The sequence below is a fragment of the Benincasa hispida genome, chromosome 9 (assembly GCF_009727055.1).
Source record: "Benincasa hispida cultivar B227 chromosome 9, ASM972705v1, whole genome shotgun sequence".
Classification (NCBI taxonomy): domain Eukaryota; kingdom Viridiplantae; phylum Streptophyta; class Magnoliopsida; order Cucurbitales; family Cucurbitaceae; genus Benincasa; species Benincasa hispida.
In genome coordinates, this window is record NC_052357.1 from 77,030,018 (window position 1) to 77,049,700 (window position 19,683).

Sequence of the window (19,683 nt, forward strand, 5' to 3'; positions counted from 1 at the left end):
ACATTCCCTTGCACAAATTATAAATATTCTTCACCTTCTCCCGTACTCGCTTTGGACAGCGATTCTCACACTTGAACAAGGGGATATTTGACTAAATAGCTGACCCAAAAGCCTAAAACTCCTACAAAATTATATATAATATATATCATTGTTATTATTATAAACAGAGCTGGTTGGAACTTTTATAAGGTAAGGGCTGGAGTACAACCAATTCCACTAGATTTTTATTTTCAAAACCTTTCCTAAACAGTAACAACAGTGAGTCAGTGTCTACATTTTTTTCCTATAAAGGAGAGGGCTGGAAAAACAGTGTATGCTTTTCTAGAAATTGCCTTTTTTAAAACCAATTTTACAAACATATCATAAAGTAAAGAAAATCCACATTCCATGGTCTCTCTACAATCATGATACTCTCCTTAAAGATTTTTTTTTTTTTTTATTAGTGTATAAACAAATGTGAATACACCAACATAAGCATAGTTAAATGGTAGTTAACGCTATTTTTCTCGATATCGAACATTCAAATCTCGATATTTGCACATTTTCAATGCATGTTGTTTCTTTGAATAAATATTTTTTATGGTTCAATTCTTAATTAAGATCTCGGAAATATTCCGCCATAGTTAGGGCAGTTAAACCAATTCTCATACGATAATTTTTTTTAATTAAATACTGATAATTTGACCAACTTTAATAGCATCTAATGACATTTTTAATTTAATTTTTTATTTACAAATGTTTGATATATTCTTAAAATTCTAATGAGTAGATTTTATTAACTTAATATAAATCAATCTGAAAATTTAAAGTGTTATTAATGTCCATAGAGTTGTTGAATCACAATTAACAACAATATTGACCTATAGAGATCGATCTTCTATCCCAACATCAAAGATGATTTTTTGAGCATGATAAACTAGATTGTGAGCAAATAAAAAATAAAAAATCACGTGCAGGGGCAAAAAAAAATATAAAGGTTAAAACAATAAGTTGTGATAAAAGATTTTGAATGTCATCAATAAAGATTTGAATTTTGAAAGGATCAGGTAGATAGTTGTAGGAAAATTATCGTGTATAGAAAATTTTCTATACACGATAGTATGGATAATTTTCATGCTACCTTCAATTGTATGTCACATTAACGTGCTTTTAAAAATATAGTAGGATGTATTGACATTATTTAGGGTGTATAAATATTTATAAAAGTAAATTTACAGAAAAATTCTCATGGTTATACATACTACTAGTAAATTATTATAACATAAAATAAATAAATAAATAAATGTTTCCAAATATATTGGGTGGATGGGTCAACGTATGTGTGGCGGGTTCATGCAATTTATTTACATGAAGAAGGGAAAAGTTCCGACATGCGCGGTAATGACAATGGGAATTGACAAGATCATTTGAAAAGTTGACCAGCCGTTCTCGAAACCCTAGAAGAATAATAATAATTCCCCGTTTCCTTTCGCCATTATCCAACGCCCCTTTTCTTGTCCATTTCCATCTGGCTTCCTCCTCTCCTCCTTCTGTTCCTGAAATTCTCGGCTCAACATTTTCATTTCGATTCGATTCGATTCGATTTTTTTGTTTTTCGCCCCATTTTTCCATTCCGTTTCGTTTTCGAATCCGAATTTTCAGGTCCGGAGCAGTCAAGAGGAAGCCAGATAGATATACAACCGTCGTTCTTTGATTTTCATTTCTTGTTCATCAACTGAGATTTGGACGACTTTCGTAATTTCGATATTCGACTGGGAAGCGTATTTGATTGAAATTTTTTCAATTTTATTACTCTAGCTTCAATTCCTGTTTCATTTGGCTCCCTGTAGTTTGTATGCTCTTGATTTGTATTCTATATTCCACGAGTTTTAAATTTCCAAATACGTATGTACATGCGGTTTTATGTGATTTGAGAATAAGAAAAGGAGGAGACTGAGAGGCTTTGATTTGAGATTTGAACCAACAACTTTGTGATTTCTGAGTTATTTCAATGGGGAAGCCAACGGGAAAGAAGAAGGAAAACGTTGGGGAGAAGCCTGGAAATGCTAATTCTAAGACTGCTCGGCCCTCTGACCGGAACTCCAAGGCGTTCGATGAAGATACGGCGATCTTCATAAACATGTCTCAAGAGCTCAAGGAGGAAGGCAACCGGCTATTTCAGAAGCGAGATCATGAAGGCGCCATGTTGAAATATGAGAAAGCTCTTAAGCTTTTACCCAGAAATCACATTGATGTTGCTCATCTCCATAGCAACATGGCTGGCTGTTATATGCAGTTGGGATTGGGCGAGTATCCACGGGCGATTAACGAGTGCAATTTGGCGTTGGAGGCTCATCCAAGGTACAGCAAGGCACTGTTGAAGAGAGCAAGGTGTTATGAGGCTTTGAATCGGTTTGATTTGGCGTTGAGAGATGTGAATACTGTTTTGAGCTTGGAGCCTAATAACCTCTCTGCTTTGGAGATTTTGGAGGGTGTTAAGAAGACAATGAGAGAAAAGGGTGTTGATGTTGATGAGAAAGGAATCGGTTTGGCCAGCGTAAAGCTACCTCCCGCAGCACATTTACGAAAGGTAGTTAGAGAGAAACTAAGGAAGAAGAAGAATAAGAAAGTTGATGAAAAGACAGATGATAAGTTGATTGTGGAGGAGAAGGTTGATCAAGTGATTCAAGTTGATAAGGTTGAAGTTACTGAAGTTACAAAGAATACTATCGAGGAAGACAAATTGTTCGTTGAACCGATTGAGGAAAAACCAGTCTCAAAGACGGTGAAATTAGTATTTGGAGAAGACATAAGATGGGCGCAGTTACCTACAAATTGCAGCATGAAATTGGTGAGTGAGATAGTTAGAGACAGATTTCCAAGCTTGAAGGGTGTGCTTGTGAAGTACAGAGATCAAGAGGGTGATTTGGTTACGATAACTACGACGGAGGAGTTGAGGTCGGTTGAATCATCCATTCAGTTGCAGGGTTCACTTAGACTTTACATCACAGAGGTCAGTCCTGGTCAAGAGCCTGCCTACAAGGAAATCGAGAACGAGGAGAAGCTTCCAGAGGTTGTTGATAAAAGAAGAAATGCAGTGGTGATGAGTGGAGATTCAGTAAATGATAAAGAGATTGTAAGGGGAATGACCACGGTTGAGGACTGGATAGTACAGTTTGCACGATTGTTCAAGAACCATGTTGGGGTTGATTCCGATTCATATTTGGATCTTCACGAGCTTGGAATGAAGCTTTACTCGGAAGCGATGGAGGACTCCGTAACAGGAGACAGTGCACAGGAACTTTTCGAAATTGCTGCTGACAAGTTTCAAGAAATGGCAGCTCTGGCATTCTTCAACTGGGGCAATGTTCACATGTCCAGGGCAAGGAAGCAGGTTTTCCTTCCAGAAGATGGTTCAAGAGAAACTTTGCTTCTTCGGATTAAGGATGCATACGAGTGGGCACGAAAAGAATACAAAAAAGCCGAAATGAGATACGAAGAAGCTCTAAATGTAAAACCTGACTTCTATGAAGGTTTCCTTGCACTTGGGCAGCAGCAGTTTGAGCAAGCTAAGCTTTGCTGGTATTATGCAATTGCTAGCGGAAGCAAAATCAATTTGGAATCGAGCTTCTCCACAGAGGTCTTGCAACTTTATAACAAGGCTGAGGACAGCATGGAGAAGGGCATGCTGATGTGGGAAGAAATGGAGGAGCAGCGCCTGAATGGACTCTCCAAAAGTGAAAAATACAGATCTGAGTTGCAAAAAATGGGATTGGAAAAACTATTGAGAGAGATACCTGCTGATGAAGCTGCAGAGCTGGCTTCAAACATGAGATCGCAGATATATCTTTTATGGGGCACCTTATTGTATGAGCGTTCTGTCGTGGAATATAAGATCGAGCTACCAACCTGGGAGGAATGTTTGGAGGTATCGGTGGAGAAGTTCGAACTCGCTGGTGCTTCCCAAACAGATATTGCAGTTATGATAAAGAATCATTGTTCCAATGAAACTGCACTGGAAGGTAAGTTACAAGCAGGCCTCCTTAGAGCTTTTGTTTGATGTAATATTATTGAACTCTTCTTTCACAATCTTTTTGTGTTAGAGTATCTTATAATTTTGGGCTTACAGGTTTCGGCTTCAAAATTGATGAGATCGTACAGGCATGGAATGAAATGTATGATGCTAAAAGGTGGCAGTTTGGTGTTCCATCTTTCCGCCTTGAGCCTTTGTTTCGACGCCGGGCTCCAAAACTTCACTTCACTTTGGAGCATTTTTGAAAGTTTTGTTGTTAATGGGGGCATTCTTTAGTGGCATTTAAAACAATATTTCAGTTTCCTTTGCATCAAATTTTCTGGTGTTCTGCTTCCCATATAGACAAAAGGTAAAAGAGCATCTTATTTAGAAACTTTTCAAATTAATTTCTTTTTAACAGCAAGTTACCTTGATAGAACTTCTATTTTGATTTGATAGATGTCCTATATGAACCATAAATTGTTATTAACTTATGAACTTAAACTTATTTCTTTTATGAATGCATTTAATGATGTAAATTTAGGAACTTCATTTCTTGATCACCTTTAGGGGAGAGTTCTTATTCTATTTCAAGTAATCTTTCTTGTCAGAAAGTAGGGATGTGTGCTTTTTGCGTGCTCTCTTCATTTATAATCTTCATAGACCCTATTGTTTATTAGTCCATATATACATGATACCAGATACTGGAGCAGAGATGCCTTCTTGGTTTCTCGAAAATTCGACGTCAAGTATATATTTCATGTTTTCTTTCTGTCCCGGGTTTGAATTTTTCGATGCAATTTCTGCTAGTAAATTCGGCATGCCTGTTACGTGTTTCATTTCTTATAATCCAAGTTACTCATGCCGTATTCTTTCTGTGGTTGCAGATTTTTTACGCCAGCCATTATCGTTTACTTGGTCAGAGTGTAAGTTTGTTTATAGTATTATTCTTTTGCACTTTCATTCAAGAGAAGATTGGCGATTCAGCAACAAAGATGTAGTTATAGAATTATTCATTATTTATCAACGATTTTATAGGGTGGATGAAGAAATTTTATTTTCAATTTGATTTATGAGATTGAATAGAGGGAATTTGTTGTTTGTGAAATTTCAAGAGCAGTTTGTTTATGATAGAGATTGTCAAATTGATTGTTTTGGAATTTGAAAGAGTGATGGAATGAATTATATAGCTACAACGAATTGTTTTTTCTTACATTCCTCTGTGTAGAAAATTCTCTTTATTTATGCCTTTTAGTTTGAACTTATTACAGGTGTTTTGATATTTGATAAACAAACCATCTGGATTTGTTTAATTTCAGTATCACTCTAGTTTGGTGTGTATATACACACTTTTTTGGTCTCGAGTTTGTCAAAGTGACCAAAGTTCAACTAATAAACATATGTTAGCGACTATGAAGTATAGACACAGATACGACTACATGATACGGATACGATCAGATACGGCGAATCGTCAATTTCTAAAAAATTAAAATATAGATACGTCTAAGGATACGTCATTTTTAAGTTAATAATAATAACACAAAATAGAATACCAACACTGAAATACAATACAAAACAAGCAACATCTAAGATGTTGAAGTACAATAGTTAATAAAATGCAATAGGAAAGTGACTCATATTGCAAAGAAGAAGAAGATTAGAAGGAGAAGTATGAAGATAAACGAAGAACTTATTGTTAAAGATATCCAAATGGTTGTGGGGACTCAAATGTGAAGATGAAGAATGGATGATTCTAGTCTAGGGTTTGGTCCGTTATTTATTTATTTTTTTCTTTTAGTTTTGAACTCGAGTAGTGAGTCTTTTAAATAGATTGCCTAATTTTAGATTGGGAAAGATTAGATGAGTTACTTGTCTTTTTTTTCTTTAAAAAAGTACGCATAGAAATAGATACGTCAAATCGCGTGTCAGATACGTATCTGAGAAGTATCTGGAAGTATAGATACGTCAAATCGCGTGTCAGATACGTATCTGGGAAGTATCTGAAAGTATCGATATCTGATACGTGTCTGATACTGATTCTTTGTCTCACATGAAGTATCTGTGCTTCATAAATTTTGCCTCACATGAAGTATGTGCTTCATAAATTTTGCCTCACATGAAGTATCTGTGCTTCATAGGTTAGCGATTAAAATATCGGTAATTAGAATCTTTCCATTACTAATTTAAAAAAAATGAAAAAAAGAAAAAACTTATTATGATATTCATTAGTCCTCTTCAACTAAATTAATTTTATAATTGAATGTTCAAATTCTTAGAAGCTCACGAAAAGTATACATCTAAAATTAAGGTACCAAATATATATATTCTAAAAAATTCAAGGATTGGTACAATATGTATTGAAAATTTGGAGGCCAAAAGCATTTCAGAACTCAAAAATTAAAAAATATAGATATCGTTTTGTAATCATTTGATTTTAAAAATTAAGTCTATAAATATAACTTATATTTATTATTTTTCTTCGGTATATCAAGGAGTGTTTTTAAAATCAAAAGCAAAAATTTGAAAATTAAAAGAAAAAATAATTTTAAAAAACTTATTTGTACTTTTAAAAATGGACCAAATATTCAAACATTTATCTATTCTGTAATATGAAAATCATAAATAAAAAATGTAAAAAAATAAACACAAATTTTAAAAAAGAAGAAACTCTGGTTTTCTTCGAAGTTGGAATTTGTAAAGCCAAAATAATAATAATAAATAAATAAATTGTGGGCAACGTGTCGAAGATTAGATAAGGAGTCAATTTTCCTAAACGATGCGACGCGTCACCTGTTATACTCGAAGGGAACGCATGTAGTCCATTTTCCAAACACCAAGTATATTAGTGGGCACCACATCAGTCACGTGTGAAAATCAAACACGTGTCATAGTTTGTTGGCAAGAGCGCAACGCAAAAAATCATTTTCATTGTTCTTATACGCTACAAAATACGCTTTGCTCCTCAACCATCAGCTATTTTCTCTGATCGAAATCTTCCCCGATCCATAGTAATCGATCTCTGATTCTAAATGAAATACACTCTCTCAGATCTTCCTCAATCAATCTACGCCGATGCTCTCTTTTCCTCTCCGGCATTGATCGATATGCTTTACGGCTTACGGTACTATTCTTCTTCATATACTTTGTTAGAAAACGCTCGAGGAGCTCTGTAGCTATTTACTCCATGTTATTTCACATTTAGGGTTCCGTATTTGGAATTTGTGAAATCATTTGTTGTCTTCTAGGCCTAATGCTTCTTCATTCTCTTCTTTTTGTTTTTGGTGCTTGAATCGGAAGGTTTTGCTTCACTTTTGTGGTGGAATGATGGTTGTAGAGGTTCAAGTAATGGATTATTACTGGCATCGTAGTCATCTACAGTACAGTATTGACGGTGGAAACAGGTTTGCGTTTGGTTTTTTTGTCCTTGCTATCTACGGCGTATATTTTTGCCTTCTTGATTCAGAATGCATTCCAAATCGAGGAATCTGTAGTACTATAACTTGCATTGCTGAGAATATTGAATTGTTGGTGTCGTATTTCTCTTTTGCATAATGTGTTTTCCTTTAGGTATTGAGTAGCATTTGGTACTTATGAATTTTGTCCTGATAAATTAGTTGCGGCACTGGAGCTTGGCTGGCTCCGTTGACCTCTGACTGGTTTGTGTTCATCTGACCTGGTTTGTTCATACAGAACTAGCATAGTTTTGTTGTCATCGTACATTTTGAATTACAGTCCGTGAAAGTAATTTTGTTGCATAGTTGCATAAGCATGTTTAATTGTTGACGGTAGATCTGAAGTGTGTTCTATAATTAGGGTGAATGTAGTCTTTAATAAAAAAAGAGACGTCCAACGGCTGGTTGTTAAAATGCATTCTTCCCGTTTTCCCTCTGTTTTTTTTCAGCATTTTAATTTCCACTATTTGGTTGTTATTTTCATTTTTCCCTCCTGGTTGCTATGCTTAGCCAATGTTATTATGCCATGTGGCTCCATTTACTTTAATAAATAGCAACTATACGATAGGAAAAATATCGTTGTTGAGAGCCTATCGTTTAGCAAATTTATTTTCCTCTCTTCTGTCTCTTTGTTTTCTATATCTCTATCTCTTCGTCTCCTATATGGTATCAGAGCTTTAAGCATCCTATTCCTCTCTTCATGGCGTCAAGCTCGGGAACATCCGAAGAAGACCCTACTCTACCGGTGACATCAAACCCAGGTACTCATTCATCAGTTCCACCTTCAACCAACATCTTTATATCTTCCCCATCGTTTACTCCATCTGCTACTCAACGCATTCCTCCCCTTGCTCGAAACCTGTTTTACCCTCCTCAATATGGCCCTCTACCACCATCCCTTCACCCTCAGTATGTCGGTTTTCCCACCCATCATTCTTTTCCAACTCAGATACCCCTTAATCTGTTCTCCGCACTTCCATTTCCGCAATCTCCAGTAGCATATCAATCCTCATTTCTCTTATTGGCAGAAGTGCAATTGCACTATCATGTACTGGTTTTACTCCTCTCTCAATGAAGATAAAATGGGTGAAATCATCGGCTACGAATCAGCATTGGAGATTTGAGAAGTGCTTCGAACGGTTTATGAGTCGTCTTCAACAACTCGGATTATGGGACTACGATCTCAGCTTCAGAAAATAAGAAAGGATGGCACCAGCGTATCTCAGTACCTCGCAAAGATCAAAGACATTACCGATAAATTTGCTGCCATTGGAGAACCTCTATCTTATCGTGATCATCTCGCATATATTCTCGAAGGTCTCGGAAATGAGTACAACCCTTTTGGGACTTCCATTCAGAACAGATCTGACTGCCCCTCCATAGTTGATGTTTGAAGCCTGCTTATCGCATATGACTCTCGGTTGGAAACACAGTCTGCCATGGATCAACTTCAACAAATCTAAGCCAATGTTGCCCATCTCTCTCTACAACCTCGACGCCCTCACTGGCAGCAACATACTAGATCATCCATCACAGTCTCCTCTCTCCTCTGTCATTTCCATTCCTATTCCCATCAGTCCTCTCTGCCCCTCCTCACCAAATCAATCTACTGCCAATCCTCAAAGTAATACTGTTCATCATCATGATTTCCCCTACCTATCTTCTTCCATCCCATCTCCCTCTTCCCAACCTACACCAACCAACCAACCTACTGTTCGTACTCTTCAGTCACCTGAATCTTCAACCAGTTCACCAAGTTCCCTCATTCCCTCTCCTTCACCAACACTCACTTCTGCCCTCCCAACTCACTCTCATACACCACACCTAACCATTCTCAACACTTTAGACCCACCACAACCCTTCCCTCTCACAACCAATAACCATCCTATGATTACATGATCCAAAATGGGCATTTTTAAACCAAAGGCTTGGCTATCCGTTGTCACTGACTTGGACAAAACAGAACCACGATCGTATAAGGAAGCTCTTCTTTATCCAAAATGGAAACAAGCTATGATTGAGGAATATGAGGCGCTCATACGAAACAATACATGGTCCTTGACACCTATTCCCCAGGATCGCCAGGTAATTGGCAACAAGTGGGTATTCAGGCTTAAACAGACTCCATCAGGTAAGATTGCTCGATTTAAGGCCTGCTTGGTCGCTCAAGGCTTTAGCCAAGATTATGACATTGATTACTTTGAAACATTTAGTCTAGTGGTCAAGCCTACTACCATCCGACTTGTGCTATCCATTGTTTTATCTCACAATTGGGCCATTCGACAGCTTGACGTGCACAATGCCTTTTTTAATGGTGACCTACCTGAGGAAGTGTATATCAAGTAACCACCTGGTTTTATAAGTAACCAACATCCAGATCATGTCCTGCTTCTGTATAAGGCCTTGTACGGTCTCAAACAGAGCCCTCGAGCATGGTTTTTCAAAGATCAACACTTGTCTAATGCAGTGGGGCTTCTCGAATGCGAAATCTGATACGTCCATGTTTATTTTCCGCAACTCTCACACTTTAATCATCTTTCTCATTTATGTTGATGATATCATTGTAACTGGCAATAGTTCTGCAACCATCCAACACTTTATTAGTTGCTTACACACTCATTTTGCACTTAAAAACCTCGGTGATCTATCTTTTTTCCTTAGTATTCAAGTAGCTCGCTCATCAAACCATGTACACTTATCTTAGTCCAAGTACATTTACAAGCCCATTCATTCTCCAATGGCCATTGGTACCATATTGTCCCTCATAAATGGACAATTACTGGACAACCCCTCTGAATACAGAAGCTTAGTAGGAGCTCTCCAATATTGTACTCTAACCAGACCAGACATCAGTTTCAGTGTCAACAAACTATGTCAGTTTATGCATGCCCCAACCTCTTCACATCTTCAAGCAACAAAATGCCTTCTTCGCTACCTCAAAGGCATGGTTACTCATGGTATTCTTCTGACCAAATCCTCTGTTTTGGCCTTAATTTGCTACACCGATGCCGATTGAGCCAGCTGGCTAGATGACAAATGAAGCACAAGTGGGTTCTGTGTCTTCCTAGGTTCCAACCTCATCTCATGGAGCTCCACCAAGCAAAAAGTAGTCTCTCGCTTCAGTGCTGAATCAGAATATCATGGCCTTTCCAATGCTGCCGCTGAGGTCCTTTGGATCCAATCTGTTCTGACTGAAATTGACATTAACCGCATATCAACTCCTCTGCTGCTCTGTGACAAGCTTAGCGCCACATACATGGTCGCCAATCCTGTGCTTCACAACCAAACAAGACATCTTGAGATTGCCTTTATAATGTATGCTCGACCACTCATATATTGGCATTCATACATGCACGTGTTTGGGTGAAAGCTATACAATTATGCGAATATACTACTGGATGGTTGGTTGAACTTTATTGTATTTTAACTGCGTATAATGTTTCATAATTTTAGGCCATATGCTTCCCTTTCCCTCTCTTGCATCCTCTCGAGTTTCTGTTTTGTTTTGTCTTGATCTCTTTTTTGGTTTTCTTTTGAGAATTATACTTGCTTATTACTAGTTTGTTGTATCTTTCCCAACCACCCTTCAAATTTTTTACACTAACTAATGTCTTTAAAATATAGAAAAAAGTAATCTCCTTTGTCTCCCCTTGTTGGATTACTCTCTTTTAATTGAAATAGTAGTTAGTATTTTTGTCGATTAAAATATAGCTTAGTGGATAACACATCTATTATTATTTTAAAGTTCAATGGTTCAATCTTCCACCCATTAAACTAAAAAACAGAAAGAAAAGTACTAATTATTTTTAAATTAGTTTATAAAGGTTCAATCTCCCACCCCACTTCGATACATGTGTAGCTGTAGCATGTAACCTCAACTTGGTGCATGTAAAATTCAGGTTTCTTCTTGTACCTTTTCTTCTATTGGTGAGTATTTTTAAATGCCCTTTTAGATGGATTGGGGTGATGCCGGTATTCTCTATTTTTAATGAATAAATTTTTTCATGTTTATAGAAAAGAATTGAGACTATATGTTGTCGGTCTACTGTTTAAATGAAAAGTAGTTTTTGGACTTTTGAAGTATTTTCTTAAGCTGATAGGAGAAATATTTGGAGGCAGACAACACAAAAAAACATATAATAAATAAATAAATCTTTGGAGGCAGACAACACAAAAGAAGTTGTACACGGCTTCTTTTGGACGTTCAGACATTTTGTAGATATTTCCCTCCTAGTTTAGGAAAATTTGAGTTGTTAGTTGTTCACTTGTTTGTCACGGTAGCTTCTTTGTATTCTAGTTTTTCTAATTTTTGTAAATCATAAAATATTAATTATTATAAATATTATAATAATAAATAGATGCTCATTACTTAGTATCCCAAAGTCATGTGTCACCCTTCATGTTGTTGATGTGTCTTGTAATTATTCATGTTTAGTATCCATATTCATGTTTGGTGTCCATCTAAGTCCACATCCTATTTGTCACTTTGCCTATAAATAGTGGCATTTAGTGGATCTTAACATTACACAAACATTGGTGAGAATTTCACTTTAAAATTTCATTAATTTTCTGTTATTTTACACATCCAATTTTATAATTTTAGTTATTTTATTTTATATTATATTTTCTCCATATTTGTGTTCTCATTGTGCTCCTTAATTTCACAACATATTATCAGCACGAGCTCCTGTTGATTACGCTAAAGGTAGGTCTTAAAGAAGCATGAATCATTTTCATATGTTGGGTGATTAAAAAATGAACAAAGAAAATCTGTTTGACAGACAATTGAGTAAATACAGTATCAAGTTCTGCAAACTTGATCGGAAATTTTGGAAAAGCATATATTATTTTGCCTAGGGGAACAAAATTTACAATTGACAATGTATTGTTCTCTAGTCAATCAAAGAGAAATCTTCTAAGTTTTAAAGATATATGTTGTAATGATTATCATATTGAGACGGATAGTAAGAATAATATGGAATATCTATATATCATATCCACTATCTCAAATGAAAAACGTATATTGGAAGAGTTGTCTGTTTTATTTTCTGGATTATATTATAGTCATTTACGAGTAATTGAAACATATGCAACAATGAACCTAAAGTTCATGAAGTCATCCAGGATCTATAATGATGGGGAGAATTATTGAGAATTCAAATGGACATAGATTTTTCAATCTAATGAATTATCATGTGATGCTTGCTCTAAAAGAAAATTGATAATTAGATCATCCCCAACCAAAGTGGGGAATGAATCACCTACATTTTTAGAACGAATTCATGGTGATATATGTGGACCAATTAACCCACCAAATGGACCGTTTAGATATTTTATGGTATTAATAGATGCATCCAATAGATGATCACACGTGTGTTTATTATCAAGTCGAAATCTTTCATTTGCAAGATTACTTGCTCAAATAATTAAGTTAATATCTCAATTTCCTGATTATATAATTAAGATCATTCGTCTTGATAATGTTGGTGAATTTACATTTCAAGTTTTTTATAATTATTGTATGTCAATTGGAATATGATTCCCCATCAATTATTAAATATCTTGAACCTTTAATGGGGGATGTATTTACTGCACGATTTGCTGATTTTCATTTTAATAAGACAAAATTTCCAACATTAGGAGGAAGAAATAAGAAGTTGAAAAAAGAAATTACATGGAATGCATCATTATTATCTCATCATTTAGATCCCCATACAGATCAATGTGAACTTGAAGTTCAGAAAATAATTCATTTGCAAAATATAGCATATACCAGCTGCAAATGTGTAACCCCATACTCCATTTTTCCTACATAAGTGAGTAACAAGTGTATTAAGTAAAATTATGAAAGGAGGTAAAGAAAGTAGGCAGATGGAGGAAGAAAATTCTAAGTGTTAGAAATACTTAGTCAAGGGTGAGTTTTAGATAATATAACAAGTGAAAATTGGTTAAGTATGGAAGCAAAGTGTAGGCATGCATTGATGGAGAAGTGTGGATGCATGGGGTTGCGTGTATAGCAACCAAGGCTTGTAGAGGTTAAGTGTTGAAGGAAAAGGTAAATTATGCGTTGGTACAAAGGATGAATGCATAGGTTGAAAGGCATGATGGTTGATAAGGCTTACGACAGCCTCAAGTGTGTGTGAGCAAAGATGCTGGACGATCGTGTAGCAGATGAGCGACACTATACGATTGGGTATGCGATCGTCTAGAAAGTGAATGACACTACACGATGAGGTAGGCGATCATGTAGGCGGGCGCTGGACAATCGTGTAGTAATTACGCGGAGGTAAACGATGCTCGCAGTAGCTAAGCGATAGGCTATGTGCGAGATCGTTGAGAGCGAGATCAGCGAGATTGTTGAAAACGAGATCGTTTGCTAAATGATTGAGCTAGACGATAGGCATTGGGCGCTAGACGATATGAAGGATCTCGCTAAACAATAGCATATACGTTGGATGATAGCGTTAAGCGATGAGGCATTGGCACTGCACGATTGGCATCAACACTAGATGATGAGCTGCACGACAAGCACTAGACGATAGACATTGAATGCTGGACGATAAGCGCTGGGCGTTAGACGATGGAGTATGCGATGCACGCTAAATTTATATTATGAGGTGAAGGCCTAACGTGGGTTATAAAGAAAGGGAAGGAAAAATAAATTAATTAAAGAAACTCACTAATGGGAATTGGTTGGAAGCACTAAGTGCTTGATGAGGTGGCAGTTTAACCCTTGAACAGGGGAGGTGGAAGGAAGTATAAAAGGGAGAGGAATTTTGAAAGCTCGATTTTGAAAAATGACTTGAGCAAATTAAGTGAGATCGGTACCGTTCGAAAGCTGGGAGAATCTAGCTTTTTAGTTTGTTTTTCCGGAGAAAGATCTCACACAGAGAATAGCAAAAAGTGAAGAATTTGCAGAAGGGGCAGATTCTTTGATTAATTAGGGGTCGAAGTGAAGATTGGAATCTTCAAGCCAAATTACAAGGAATTTGGGGCCGATATTTTAAGATAAGAAATTAACTCAATTCTAAACAAGTTTGTAGAAAAAAGTTTCTTAAAAAGAGTTCTGGATTTTGAGTTATGAAATTTTGAAGTTGGAACGGGGAATTAGTGCGTAAGCATACACCTGCTTAGGAAGATTAAGCAGGCAGCTCACCATAGTGAGCGAGAGCGAGTGAGAGATAAGAAAATGAGCGAGAGTGAGCGAGAGAGAAGAAAATGAGTGAGAGCGAGAGTGAGTAAAGGAAGAGGAGGATCTCGCTAAGGATGCAAATCTCGCTGGAAAGTTATAAATCTTGCTAGAAGTTACAAATCTCGCTAGAAGTCACAAATCTCGCTGGAAAGTTACAAATCTCACTGGAAGTGACCAAGAAGAGCTAGGAGAGATATATAAACCGTTTAAGAGCCCCGACGAGCTGTGAGTGACTAATGTTTCTAAATGATAAAGTTTATGCTTTACAAAGTTATTCTCATGCTAAGTTTTATGTGATTGCAAGCAACTTATTTCTATGATTGAAAGCATGACCAATGCATGATGTTTACTAATATATGAGTTTTCCAAGTATGTTTTCCATGTCTAATGCATGCTAATGGTTTTTACAAGCTAGTTCAACATGATCGAAGCCAACTTATTTTACAAAGTATGAAGCATGCGTTAGGATTATAGCTAAGGTTGAATGAAGCTTGATGTACTATGTTTTAAATACCTAAGGTTGTCAAAGTATATGCGTTGGTATCCTAAATACAATGAAAAAGGATACTGAAGGTAGGGAAGGTATCCTAAAGAGATTTCTATGCTATATTTGAAAATTATTCTTTTTAATGCACTTCGAGAACTTGACAGCTTAAGTGAGCTAGATATTGAAGGTAAGGAAGGTATCTGAGTAAATGTACCTAAGGTGTTGATGGTACTTAGAAAACTCCACGTGCACGTAGGTAGTTCTAAATGAGAGGCCAAAGTATGGGTCTCCTAGGCCATATACCAGCAAAGGGAGGCCGAAGTATGGGTCTCTTGGCTGGTAACAGACGTTGAGAGCTAAAACGATGTATGCTCGTTCTCAACTAGGGAATAATGATGTTTAATGGTGTTTAAGAGTAGTTATCAATATTTATGTTTAGAGGAGGTTGCTTGAGATGCCCATCGGTATATTTAAAGAGATTGACATAAGGGTCTCTCCTAGCCATAGTTTAGTATGAAGAGATCGAAGTAGAGGTCTCATCTGGCCATGGCTTGGCGTTGGGAATTAGAGCGATGGATGTTCATTCTCAACTAAGATTCAGGTTTCAGATACAATGATTTTATAAGTTTAATGTACACGTTTTCTTGGCATATTTTAGTCCCAGTATTATGTTTTCGAGCTTTCAGTTTAAGCATGAGATTTATGTTTTTATTAAGTCATTCACTGAGCAAGTAGCTCATTCTTTCAAATGTTTTTCTTTTCCCAGGTAGTGGTCATCTCCCCAGAGGTTAGCTGTCCCTGTTTTGCCACTCAAGGACTCCAGTTAAAAGTCCAAAGTCTAGAGAAGTCTTAGGAGTTTATTCTGTAAATGTCTGTATGTATGTGTTGCTCATATTAGGGACTAGTAAAGTATATTGGGACCGTTGAACTCTGTATGTGTTAATATGATGTAATTATGTTGTTGTTGATCCCTGGTATTCTGAGGTTATTTTTTAAAAGTTTCATTAGTTTGGTGAATGTTATATATGTATTCCAGGGATCTAAGCAGGTTAAAGATGTTAGTTAGGCAGTAAGTGTCACAAAAGGATTGGTAACTACTGTCGTCACATTCACTTCTGGAATAAAAAGGGTAATCTGGGAGGGGATATGACAAAATGTTCAATCGAAAATTGATATCTCAACCTAACAAGTTGTCACTAATGAGTCTGGAACACGCCATAAGCATGGTAGACCAATAGGATCCAAAGATAAAAATTCTCGAAACCGAAAAATAATTAATAGTGAAAAAGACATGGTTGATGATGTAAATATCCATGATGTAAATTATAGATATCACTATATGGATTAAAACAATCAGAACGGATGTGGTACAATCATGTGAGTGGATATTTATTGAATGAAGGATATTGAAATAATCCAATATGTCCGTGTGTTTTTATAAAGAAATCACAATCAAGATTTGCTATTATAACTGTATATGTATATGTTAATGAAAGAATTTGAGATGAAGATCTCGGAAAAACAAAATTGTGCCTTGGTTTGCAAATTGAACATTTAGCAGATGGAATATTCATTCATCAATCAACCTATAAAGTAAAAATTTTGAAAATATTTTATATGGAAAAATCACATCCATTAAATATTTCAATGGAAGTCCGCTTGTTAGATATAAAGAAAGATATATTTCAACATCGAGAAGATAATGAAGAACTTCTTGGTTCTGAAGTACCATATCTTAGTGCAATTGGTGCACTTATGTATCTTATTAATAATACAAGACCAAATATTGCATTTTCAATAAATTTATTAGCTAGACATAGTTCTTCTCCTACAAACAGACATTGGAAGGAAATTAAGTGTATGCTCCGTTATCTTCAAGGAACAATCGATATGAGTTTGTTTTATTCAAATAAATCAAATTTTGATCTAGTTGGTTATGCAGATTCTGGATATTTATCTGATCTACACAAAGCTAGATTTCAAACAGGTTATTTATTCACATGTAGAGGAACTGTTATATCATGACGATTAGTGAAACAAACTATGACAACCACTTTCTCAAATCATGCTGAAATTCTTGCAATTCACGAGACTAGTCGAAAATGTGTATGTATGGCTAAGGTCAATGACTCAGCACATTCGTGAAATGTATGGTTTGTCTTCAAATAAAAATCTTCCAACAATATTATATGAAGATAACACAGCTTGCATAACTCAAATAAAAAAAATATATTTTAAAAAAGATAGAACAAAACATCTTTCACCGAAGATTTTCTACACATGATCTTGAAGAAAATGACGATATCACTATACAACAAATTTGTTCGAAGGATAATCTGACAGACTTATTTACAAAGACATTACCAACCATAATTTTTGAAAAATTGGTGCATAACATTGGAATGTGGCGACTCAGAGATCTTAAGTGATGTTTTCGTGAGGGGAGTAAATATATTATATTTTAAGAGTAAGTATTATATGAAATATGTACTCTTTTTCCTTCACTAGAGTTTTTTTTCATTGGGTTTTAAGCTTTTAACAAGGCATATTTTATATATATATATATATATATGGGCATCTAAGAGGGGACCTTTAATATTAATATTGTTGTTTTCAAAACTTATTAAAGAAATATTGTTGTTTGAAACTTATTAAAGAAATATTGTTGTTTTGGGAATTCGAGGCTAGAGGTTGAACATTGAGAACTCATGTGGAGGTCGAACGTTGAGAACTCGACGAACAAAGAAAAACTTGGAAACAATACATAAGCCGATACTTCAACCCTCGACAAGGGAAATCTCGCGAATCTCGATTAGGTTGTCGAAGGTTGAAGTTTCGACACACATCCACCCTCGAGATTGCAGGTTTATTACTTTTATTTTTCCTTTATACAGGAAATAAAGTAATGAGATGGTATACTATATGTATCTGTGTACTCGAGCTGTTTCTAACAACCTATGCATTTTGTTATCATTTCAAATTAGACAAAGGCTTGTGGGATTGACGTGAGAGGGTGGAATGAAAGCGCATGAATATGAAGCGCATGAATACAAGTTATGCCTTGGAATGAAAGACAATTCCGAATTAGCTTTGTCTACGAAAAAAAAAGTAGATCCATAATCAAAAAAGTGTTTGTGATTGTTCCAGAAGAAATGAAAGCTAGTAATCATTAATGGAAAAATAACAACAATAACAGAGAGAGTGAGATATTGAGAGAGACCGAGAGTGAGAGAGAGGTCTTAGGAGAGAGCGAGAGAGCGATATTGAGATAGCGAGATCAGCGAGATCTTAGGATAGAATAATCATTAGACTATAATTGAATATATTAGATTATTATACTATAATTGAATAATCATTAGACAATAAATTGAATAAATTGAATATATTATATTATTTATACTATAATATACTATAAATTGAATATATTAGATTATTATAATGTAAAACTTTATTGATTACAAAAAAAAAAAAAAATTGAATATACAGTGAATTATTATTTAAAAAATTGAATATACAATAAATTATAATAAAAAATTTGAATATACAATAAATGAATATATAATTAAAAAAAATTATTTATTATTCAATCCCTAACTATCTGGAGCCCATCTTAGTAACGAAGGACACTTCTTCGATTATGTCCTAAATAGTTACAAAATCCACATCGTTGTCGAGTAGCTGGTTCTGTCCAATCCATCTCGTTGTGATAACGTGAACTTTTCGGGTGTCAGTTATGTTTATCGTGTCGGGTGTCAGTTTCAAATTCAAAAGTTCAACAAAGCAATTGAAGATATCAAAGGAATAAATCGAGCTGTCTAAGTTTTTTTTACGGTGAGCCGGTCACCGGAGTGATGTACGATGACTAGTTAGAAGTTTGTCAACTGTACCTCGGTGCGAACCACCTATCGACAGATTAAAGAATCGAGGTTAAGTTTAATATGGTTAGGAACACAATTTCGTGAGCTCACAGATGATGCAGACGAGGAAATCGTCTAAAGATATGCGCGAGCATATATACTACAAATGATGGGTGGAAGTCTGTTTTCAGATAAATCAAGTCATTTTGTTCACTTGATTCCTGCCACTGTTAGCTAACCTCCATGATGCGGGGTGGTATTTGTGGGGTGGAGCATGTTGGCATGGTTGTATAGACAATTATGCAAAGCAACAAAACTTGAGGCGAGAGATAGCTGGGCCTCTCATACTTTTGCAACTTTGGGCTTGGAGCGATTTCCAACAATGAGCTCTCATACTTTTGCAACTATGGGCTTGGGAGCGATTTCAACAATGGCTCCACAGCTACATCATGTTAATGAGCTCAGTTAGTTGGACAAGCCTACGGTTCTCGATATGTTGTTTTAATTCAATTTAATTTTTATATCACTATCTAGTTAATTTAAATTCTAAATTATCAATTTAAAAATTTAGGTAGAGAGACAAAATTTGTTGTGACTAGGATAGCCACACATGTATTAACCAGTATAGATACATGTTTGATCTGCTTCAACCTGAACAAGTACATTACACTAACCTAATTGATTATTTTATTCACATTTTTATT

At 35.7% G+C, this 19,683-nt stretch overlaps 1 protein-coding gene and 1 long non-coding RNA gene across 2 annotated transcripts; both read left to right on the top strand.

The window, feature by feature from the left end:
- Positions 1-1,379: 1,379 nt before the first annotated feature.
- On the top strand, positions 1,380-5,191 carry LOC120085805 (protein PHOX1-like). Its single transcript, XM_039042003.1, has 3 exons — positions 1,380-4,001; positions 4,109-4,361; positions 4,879-5,191. The coding sequence occupies exons 1-2, from the start codon at positions 1,991-1,993 to the stop codon at positions 4,255-4,257; spliced, it is 2,160 nt and encodes a 719-aa protein (XP_038897931.1). The 5' UTR covers positions 1,380-1,990; the 3' UTR covers positions 4,258-4,361; positions 4,879-5,191.
- A 1,723-nt stretch (positions 5,192-6,914) lies between these two features.
- Positions 6,915-16,315, top strand: LOC120086103. Its single transcript, XR_005484153.1, has 3 exons — positions 6,915-7,112; positions 7,289-7,392; positions 15,889-16,315. It is a non-coding gene; the product is annotated as an uncharacterized LOC120086103 (long non-coding RNA).
- The last annotated feature ends 3,368 nt before the right edge of the window (positions 16,316-19,683 follow it).

What these genes read in the sequence shown, in the direction of transcription:
- LOC120085805 (XM_039042003.1), top strand. Translation starts at nt 1,991, where the DNA reads ATGGGGAAGCCAACGGGAAAGAAGAAGGAAAACGTTGGGGAGAAGCCT. An exon ending in CAATGAAACTGCACTGGAAG is followed by an intron (nt 4,002 to 4,108) that starts GTAAGTTACAAG and finishes TTGGGCTTACAG; the next exon opens with GTTTCGGCTTCAAAATTGAT.